General features: G+C 46.0%; 1 protein-coding gene across 1 annotated transcript in view; it reads right to left on the bottom strand.

The window, feature by feature from the left end:
- PARD6G (par-6 family cell polarity regulator gamma) overlaps positions 1-3,728 on the bottom strand; it is a 57,061-nt gene extending 53,333 nt beyond the window's left edge. Inside the window, exon 1 of the mRNA XM_042869359.1 lies at positions 3,643-3,728. Within this exon, the coding sequence (XP_042725293.1) occupies positions 3,643-3,714 (72 nt within the window). The 5' untranslated portion in view covers positions 3,715-3,728. The remainder of the gene's footprint in view (positions 1-3,642) is intronic.
- Positions 3,729-9,865: the final 6,137 nt, after the last annotated feature.

Genomic DNA, 9,865 nt, shown 5'->3' on the forward strand with positions numbered 1-9,865 from the left:
TCTCACTAAGCTAACTTGAGAGAGAAGCAGCAGAACTTTACAATCTCTTCGCACAGAAATGGTGTAAGCTTGTTCTTATCTCTATTGACACAGATTGCTAAGGTACCTGAACCGTACCAGCAACTTTTGGAGGAAAAAGAAAGGATGCTGAAGGTTAAACCAGGTATTTTTATGTAATGGGTACGTGTACATTTCCAACAAAAGCAGATGACACGTAGGCAGGATAAGGCACTCCAGAGGTGTTAGGCTGTTACACCCAAACAGCAGCTGGGAGGAGAGCTGCTAAAGCACTATTGAGCTGATACACATGCCCAAGACTTGAAGCCACTATTTTCCCTGTTAGTTACCAGGTAAAAACCCAGAGCACGGCTGACCACAAGCATACCGTATCCTCAAGGCCCACATCAATCTCACACTCATACTGTGGATACAACAGAATATAGCTGAAAGTTTATTAAAAATCCAGTAGTGGCATTCAGACAGACATCAACATTCAGTGGAACAAAGCAGAAATTAGGTGAGAGGAGAGAGCAAAGGAAATACAGTTATGGTTAACTGGTATATTTATCTTAATGGGCTTGTTTACAGTAGAAGGATGTTAGTCACATTGTTAACTTGTATATCAGTTTGTAGTACAAGAAAACATGACACTATTAACATGGCAGCAGTGTCAAGCATCCAAAACAGCACCCGAGTCAGGCAGCTGTACTTTCATAGTCCTCAACTATTGCTCCAAGTTTTCACTCTTCAACAGGCAGCTAAACAAGGTGGCTTTTGTAAAGGATCATTTTTTTTCATGCAACTAACTATTTTGAAAACCCAAGAAAGAATTCTTATAGATATATACAGCTTACAGAAAATAATGCAGTTTTTCACTCAATTGGAGGAGAGTGAAAGAACATGGACTACACAGAACTGTAATTAAAGAGGAAGTCTCAGTATTAATGCAGGAATTCCTATTTTATAAGTTCTGGTTCTTCTGTAGGCATACATTCACAAAGAGAGGGGCCTTCAACCTCTCAGTAAAGCTAGAGAGAGAAACGAAGAATAGGTTTGTGATCCAGTGCCAACAGGAAGGATTCTTAATAAAACAAGAATCTCCACACGTTGTTTGCTCTGAAAATCTTGGTGAATGGGAGAGAAAGAGTCATCTGGAAACCTTTTTTTAGAGATTAGAGGTAATTTCTTCAAAGGGAGCAGCCACGCCACTTGTCACCAGACTGGGCGAGTTCGAGACACAGGAGAATACACAGCTCTTTCAGGCCTGCAAGATAAAGTGGCTTCAGATCCTGTCTAAAAGGGCTGAAACACTTATTTTGAGCAGCAGGGACAACACCTAGATAACAACTGAGCTTCTAATTTACTCTGTTGAGAAACACTGAAGTAGAGAAAAGGGAGAAGATATAATTACAATTCAATTATTATTTTCCTTTGACATGTGCCAATTTCTAAGCAGGTTTCTCCTTCTCCTTCCTCTCCCATCCAGCAATAAGCTCATAAGTGCTTTGATTATAAGGCCGGCTTCAGGGGCGGAGATGGGGGCAGGACAGGGCCTGAAGGAAGACGGCTCCCTAAAGCACAAGACTCTGCAATTGCAATTACCGTAACTGCCATGTTTGCGAGCAGATGCATGCAGAGGGCTCATATTCCCTCCTCCCCTTCGGAACCTACTGCAAGTCAGTGACCAGGAGACTTCTAAAACATCTTCCATTTGCCCAAAGAAAAAAGCTGGCCTGATGCACACCAGGACACGTTATGCTATGCCACAAAGCTAGGCTTAGAGACCAGCAGGCAGAGAGTACATCACTCCCAAATCTCCTGCTGAAAAAACTGCAAGGCATCAGAATAACCATGGACACAGCCATGTCCCCAGCTATGGCCACAGGCCTGGCTCGGTCCAGGTTCAGAGCAGCTACAATCCCCTCATCACAGAGCTCACATACTTACTGTGTGTAAGAAAGGCATTTATGAATCAGTGAGCTTAGCCACCATGATGCTCCTTCCCTTTTTTAAAGTTGTTGGGTTTTTTTTTTTGGTGTTTTTTTGTTTGTTTTGTTTTTTGTTTTTTGTTTTTTTTTTTTTTAAATAATCCTCTGACACACATCAGAAATCTTAGAATTTACAGGTATTTGGGGACTGCTAAACAACTGTTTCATCCAGCACAGTACCAAGGATGTGATAAACTCTCCCATTCCAATAACTACAGGCGCAAACTGATTTCCAAGGCCTTTCTTTTGGAGAACAGAAATAACATTCGGGTATAGCCAGTCCTCAACTAATCCAGAAAGCGTTCTGTTCGTTTTCACAGGAGCCATTTCCACGCAGCGGCCTAACACAACACACCAGCTGGGCGTAGGCAGGAAATCACCTGGCTATCACGCCATAGGCTAAATAAATAAATAAATAAAATTTAGAAGTCAAGCTTGCAGCCTATATGACTCCCCACAGCTCCTCCAGATCTGACTCAACCCACAACGAGAGGAATGCCTTGCACCACGTGCCAAGGCAATGCTCCCACTGAGCCCCTCCACCACAGAGCCCAGCCCTTTGAAGCCACCCAAGCCCCATAGCTGGTGGCTGCAACACGGTGCCCAGGAGCAACCAGCCAGGTCCCAGTGCTGCTGCCCGACAGGCACCAACCAACAGCACGCAGACTCATCTTTCTGGTTTTCTGGCAGGCTGGGGCAGGCCTCGTGCTTGCAAAACAGAGGCAACTGACTGCTTGGGAGCTACCAACAGCAGCTTTATCCAGTCCCACACAGCCCCTCATGTGGCACCACCGACCAGAGCTTTTTGCTGGCTCCATCCCCACCACAGGACAGTGGCATAAGAAGGATCCCGTGGGCTTTACACACAGCAGGACACCACTCAATGAGTACCAAGTAGCTCCCTCTCACTATCCACAACAGTGTGCTCACAGCCCCCTACCACCCTGCACCTACACAGGGCTCGCTTACGAGACCACTGCAGCTGTAAACAGGGCTCTGAGTCTTTGTTATAGGACTCTCTTAAAGCTGTTATTAAGGGAAGGAGCTCACGCTATGGATACGTTAAGCTAAAGGAAGAGAGTGCAATTCTCACCTATGGCCAGTGCTCTAGATTAGAGTTTACACGTTTAGGGCACCACTCGGCACTCACTGAACGGGACCACAACTCGCCACAAGTGCAGGGGCCACGTCCCACCTGGGGAGCAGTACAAACTGCCCGGCTGCGGGAGCACGACGGACACCCGTAACCCCGCAACATTTCGGTGGCAGTGAGGACCGAGGCAGCCGAGCGCCCCTCGGGCAGCAGCCATCCCGCCGCCGGGCAGGTGACGAGGGCCGGGCAGCTTTCCTGCGCTTCCACGCGTGTTTCCCCACGCGGAGGCGTACCGGCTGAAGCCCCGGCATCTGCAGCACCTGCGAGCGGCCGGGGACACCGAGACGCGGCCGGCCGGCGGCGAGGCAAAGCGGAACGGTACCGGGCCGGCGGCGCTCCCCGCACTGCCCCGTCGAACGAGCGCCGGCGGCGAAACAAAAGATCGAGCGGCGGCGACGGGCACGGGGCCCCTCGCGCCCGCCCGCACCGCCGGGAGCGGAGACCTCGCCTGCCCGCCCTCAGCGCCCCGGGCCGTACGGCCGGCGGCGAGGCCGCGCTCACCTTACTCTTCACTTCCACTGCGCTGCATTCCAGATACCGCAGAGTCTGAGATTTGTTGAAGCTCCGGTTCATCTTCTCGGCGCCGCTGCCGCCCCCCCCCCCCCTCTCCTCCTCCTCCTCCTCCTCCACCTCCTTCTCCTCCTCCTCCACCTCCCCCCGCCGCCCCGCGCGCGGCCGGCGGCACGCGGCGCCCAGCTCCGCTCAGCTCCCAGCCGCTCCGGCCACTTTGTCCCGGCGCGCCAATGAGAGCGGCCGCTCCACCGCGCTCGCGCTCCAGCAGCCGACAGCCGCGCGCCCCCGCTCCGCCGCGGGGGGACGGCGGCCCACGCCCCCGAGCCGCGTAGCCACGCCCGTACGGCTTAACCACGCCCGCTCGGCCGTCTGCCTCCGCCCCGAAGCCTGCGGGTATTTGCAGCCTCGCGGCTCCTGCCGCGAGAGTGGCGTACGCCGACGGGCCCCGGCTGGTTGATAATATTGGTACCTGCTACAGTGATAGGATTTTTAATTTTGTGCTTTTGAGAATGCAGAATAGTCATTGCCTCTCTCTCTCTTTTTTTTTTTTTATCCCTTTCTCCCTTGTTATTGCTTTGATTGTTGGTTTTCCATTCTTGACTAAAGGGAAAAACTAATAAGAATGTCTCCCAGTGTCCTTCATTTCAGCAGAAAAACAGAACTCGCTCTCCACCGTCTGTTCAGAAGAAGCTTCTTCTACTTCCACGTGGGATAAAAATTGTGTTTACACTATGGTTCATAGAATCATAGAATCATTTGAGTCAGAAGGGACCCCTAAATGCCACCTAGTCCAGCTCCCCTGCATTGAGCAGGGACACCTACAGGCTACATCAGGTTGCTCAGAGCCCAGTCCAGCCTGACCTTGAGTGCCTCCAAGGGTGCAGCATCTACCACCACTCATAGAATCCTAGAATCATAGAATTGCTCAGGCTGGAAAAGGCCTTCAAGATCGTTAAGTCCAACCACGCTCCAGGCAACCTGTACCACCCTTACTGTAAAGTTGGATATTCTTCCATACATCCAATCTATATCTCCTCTCTCTTAGTTTGGAACCGTTTCCCCTGTCCAATCACAATAGACCCTGCTGAAGAATCTGTCCCCTTCTTTCTCACTGCCCTCCCTTAGATACTAAAAGGCTGCTCTCAGGTCTTGCCTGATTCACTGCCACAGACCACTGAAATTAACACAACCTTCAAGTTCCTGTACCTCAAATAGCACAGCAGAGTTTCCCTGGCCATTGTATGATTTATGGCTTGATAGTAAGAGTAATAGATTGACTTAAAAAAAAAAAAAAAAAAAAAAAAAAGGAAGAAAAGAAGAAGAGAAATAGAGAAAGCAGAGGTTCTGGGAAAGGAGATGGAGGTTCACTAATAGTGGTATGGGTTCAGGCCATCCTGTTCAAGAAGCACTGTGTAAATTTTCAGAAAGCTCTTTAGGTCTCTAGGTGGAAGTTGCAGAGAGCAGTTACTTATGAAGTTAGGATGATGACTGTAAACACTTTAAAAATACAGTTGAAATAATCCCCGTGTGCAGGGGCATCTGCCTGCTTCTCTTCCCTGTGCCTCACTTTAGTTGGTCCTATTGCTGAGTAAATTGAAGCATAGTTGTAAGTTGGCAAGTTCAGGATACATCTTCTAATTATCCCTGTAATATCAAATAATTTGTATAGTTGACATTATCTTCCCAAGCATCTCTGCTTTGTGAAACTGTGATTTAAGTTAGAATGGACTGTAAAAACACACACCATGGTAGGAGGGTAACTTTCCGTGGTAGTTCTCAATTTCTCTAAAGAGCTTAAGCTGATCAGATCTTCATTAAGTTAAAGAAACTGAAAGAAAAGTGACTAATTTAGTGGTTTGCAAAACTGCCCATAGCAGGAGGGTTGACTGGATTGTTGAGGTCCTTTCCAACTCAAGCCATCCTGTAATTGATTCTATGATTCTATGAGAAGTAATACTGCTAATTTTAATACATAATGTCAATATGAGAAAGCTGCTATAGATGTAATTCTTTCTGTTTATGGTCCAAGTACTTACCTGACTTGCTTAGTGAACAGAAGAACTGTCCTATGGCAGACATCTGCAATTCTTCTTAACCACAAGTTGTGTCTGTTCTCTCTTGGGTAACCATTTAACACACAGCAAGAAGAGCTGGAAGCTGAAACGTGGGTTTTGGTAGGAAGATAGAATAATAAAACTTTTCCTCAGTTTCAGTTTCTCATGTAAACACTCAAGAGGTTTTCAGCCTGGCGTGGGATGCAGTTAACTGGAATGAACAACAAAATCTTAATGAAAGTGTAAGTTATTGAAAACTTCAATTTGGAAAGGTAAAGCAACGAACAAATAAATTACCTCAATATTCCCGAATTTAAGGAATTTACTATATAGAATCATAGAATCATTAAGTTTGGAAAGATCACTATCATCTAGTCCAGTCATCCACCTACCAACAATATTGCCCACTAAACCACGTCTCTCAGTGCCACATGGTTCTTGAACACCTCCAGGAATGGTGTCCCAACCACCATCCTGGGCAGCCTGTGCCACTGCCTCGCCACAGTTTCTGAGAAGAAATGTTTTGTGATATCCAACCAGAACCTCTACTGGTACAGGCAGAGGCCATTCCCTTTCATCCTATCATTATTACCAAGGATAAGAGGCTGAACCCCCTATCTAGCCCTTAGAGCCCTCTCAAGCCCTTCTCAGAGGTGGTTAGGGATATCACCTTCTATTAAGGAAAAGTAACAAGGAACTGCTGTAGCAAAGGTAGTCAGTCCTACAGAATACAAATCTTGACTTACTGCACAATCTCTAAAAAATGTAAAACACAGCAGCTGAAAGCTTCTTAGCAAAAAAAAAAAAAAAAAAAGTTATCAGATGACTTTTTAAGTAATCTCTGCAGGATTTCTTTGGCAGATCTACTAAAGCAGTTACCATATTAAGATAAAGATAGACTGAAAGATGTAGCTCCTGATTAATAATAATGACAAAAACCAGTCAGAAGGAGAGCTCACACTTATTCACGCAGCAAAATCCCTCCCATGTTAGCCAGACCACTGCACATAGCTGTACCAGGCGGGGGTCACCTGATCCCATCAGAGCTAGTCCATGGACAGGCACCATGCAGCTCTTAATCAGTAGGAATGGACATAATCTCTTCCTCACCCACCTGATCTGCAAAGAGATTTGCCAAGAAGCTGCTTACTACATTACATATTTCTTCCAGCCTGCATTCACGCCCTGTAAAACACCGAAGTTTTGGAATGCTTGTGCACAATCGATCCTTTCCAGAGCTTTCAGCTAGGGCACACGTTCCCAGAGTCCTTCAGAGCAGCTGCTCAGAACTGCACAGAACATGAGACACATTAATTCCTCCTTCTCACAGGCTCAGGGCCAGATGCTCAGCGGGTGCAAAGCAGCAAAGCTTTGCTGCAGCTCTTTGGGGGCCCTAAGCCTGTCAGCGGAGTGAATTCCCCTGGCCTCTATGGATGAGGAGCCTACATTTGTAACCTCTGGCCTAGCCTCCATCCTGCGCTGAGGAGGATGTCACCACCATCCTTGGTGACTTGAAACTGGAAGAGAGACATGAAGGCCTGCTGTGTCAAGGTGCTGGAGAGAGACATTTTGACAGAACTCTCCTGAAAGCATTTCTGCATCCCAGTGTGCTGAAGTCACTGCAGGCTGTCAGCTATGAGGCAGTAACATGGTGTCCTTCCCCCGTTTCTGCTGTTAGCAGAAATAGGCTCCTTGTATATCTGTTTTCTTCCCTTTGCACCTTCTTAATATCAAGAAATAAGAATATTTCTCTGCAAAATTGATGTTTCTATGCTTTGTTTCCTTCATAATTCATGTCTTCCTCAAGCATGTGTGAGGATTACATGCGGGACTGTGGATTTCAGAACCAGGCCTTCTGGCCATTTTGATAATACCATGGGAGGAAAACTTTCCCAGAACCAAACAATTTTACTGCATTCCACGATCATGTGCAAAACAGTGATCCCATCTGTTCAACAGCAATCCCCCTAAGTACAGGGTTGCCTCTCGCTCATCAGTCCAGGCAGTTCAACAAAGCAGCCTCCGTTTTCAGTGACAAGTTTTTCTTCAAAATACAAGACACCACTAAGGACAGCTTCATAATTATTCACATATTTGTCAAGGTGTATCTTCTTATGTACTATTTTGACTGGTATGAGCCCTGCGGAGCAGTATGGTACAACAGCAATTCCTCTCAAATTTAGGCATTTTTGAGATCAGTTTTGCCAGTTCCTCTAAAGAAACAATAAATGAATAAACAATAAAAATATTAACCTCAAATTCAAAAGATGAAAACTGGACTTCCTAGTTTTTATTTTTCCCCTGACAGCTTGAAGACTTTAAAACAAAGAGTGCTTGAATTCAGCACTCCAGGTATAGAGCAGTTTACCACAGAGATTTTGCAATAAAACAACTATGAAATAAATGAGAGATAATTTATGATATTTTTCCAGCTGAGTTCTGGTGCCTGGGATTTTTGTCATAACTATGAACATCAGCAAGTTTCACATACCAAGTGTCATAAAAGACTTCTGGAAACTCAAGTTGAGGGCATTCTAATTGCTTAATTCTGCTTATCTAAACTTCTAAGTGTCTGCCTTAGGTCATGTTCAAGACCAGTCTCTCCACCTGACTGCTCAATAGCTCTGGAAAATCTAAAGTTTATTTCTTGTGCTTTTCCCTTCAGAAACTGATCTGAAAACAAAATGTGATTTCTGCAGATGCTTGCTAGTGGAAAGAGATCATTATTTGGCTAGAAAGTGGGTGTATGTTTTGCTGGCCTCGTGTATGCACATGCTGTACCTGCAGGCAGGGAGAAAATGCCCACCCAACCTGTTTTGTCACAGCTCCTTTCAAGTCCTTTCTCTGCAGTTAGAGTAGCCAGGGAATATTTATGTCTCTTGAAGGACCCAGTCTATGGCTAGATAGCAAGAGGGCTGAAAGGGAGGTCTTTCATGAAGTTGAAATGCCTCATGTTTTTCAACTTTGTAAGAAAAGTTTCCTAAGATTTGGCACGAGAATGGGATGTGCTTTGTTAATTTTATCAGCAACAGGCAAAAATGTGCTGATTTTCCACAAGGTGGAAGGCACCTAGTGGTTGAGAAAAAAGACCCGGAGAGGGTTAGGATTTAAGGAATGAGTAATAGGCATGAGCTAGTCACTCAGCTTTTTCATTTATAAACCAGAATGAAAAAAAAAAAACAACACTCGTATCTCTGCATCATAGGGCTTAATTAACTTGTATTTATGACACCCTGCCAGAAAGGTGTTAAGATAATTAGAAACATCACACTTACATCTGTTCAGGCCTACTCCAGTGGGGCCACAACCCATAATTAAGATCTCTAGCAGATGTCATAATGCAAATGATGACTCCTGAAAAGTGCAAGTGCTGTAATGAGGCACACGACTGGCTCTCCTCCCTTTCAGATAATGCATGCTCCAGTTCTTGTGGCTATCCATACGCCCTCACTTCTCATGCTAACTTCAAGGGACAGCACTGCTCAGCTCATATTGAAGGGGAAAGAATTTTTACTGAAACATGCTGTTTTATGATAAATATCTAGCCTCTGCAAAGCACACTAATATGATCCATACTTGTGCCCTTACTGCAGGCAACTGCAGAAAGAAGCACTTGCCATTGGGAGGGATAGTTTACTGGGGCTGTTAAGGAGAAAAGTGATATCACTTACATTTTTTTGGAACGGTGGCCTTTTTTTCCCATAACTCCCTTCCTTGGCTTTTGTTCACTTCGCACTGGCGCCACATGACTGGCTAGGATCTGACGTTATTCTTGATGCTGAGTGCCAAAACAAAACAGTCTCTGGAGACAGGGTGGTTGTGAAGAGTCAGCAAAATGCCAACTGGTTTAGGTTGTTGGTTTTTGTGAGTGTGTTGGTGGGGGAGTGATGTTGTATAGTTTTGGCCCGCTCTATATTTCAGGCTTGTAAGTGATCAGGAAAACTCTTATCTGCAGAACAGGGAAGCAGTTTATTAGCATCCGAGGAGGTGCGGGGGGTAAGGCAAGAAGGCAGCAGGAAGCCCGAGCTGGGTACACTGTGAAGGCTGGAAGCTCACTTAGCTGAAACCAGACATTGATGAGCTCAGGTCATACTGAGGAACAGAACTGAAATAGGATCCTGTAAGTAGCAGCTCCCCTCATCAGCTTGTTATCTCTC

The sequence above is a fragment of the Lagopus leucura genome, unplaced genomic scaffold (genome assembly GCF_019238085.1).
Source record: "Lagopus leucura isolate 7727_CA_CO unplaced genomic scaffold, USGS_WTPT01 Super-Scaffold_100002, whole genome shotgun sequence".
In the NCBI taxonomy this organism is placed as follows: domain Eukaryota; kingdom Metazoa; phylum Chordata; class Aves; order Galliformes; family Phasianidae; genus Lagopus; species Lagopus leucura.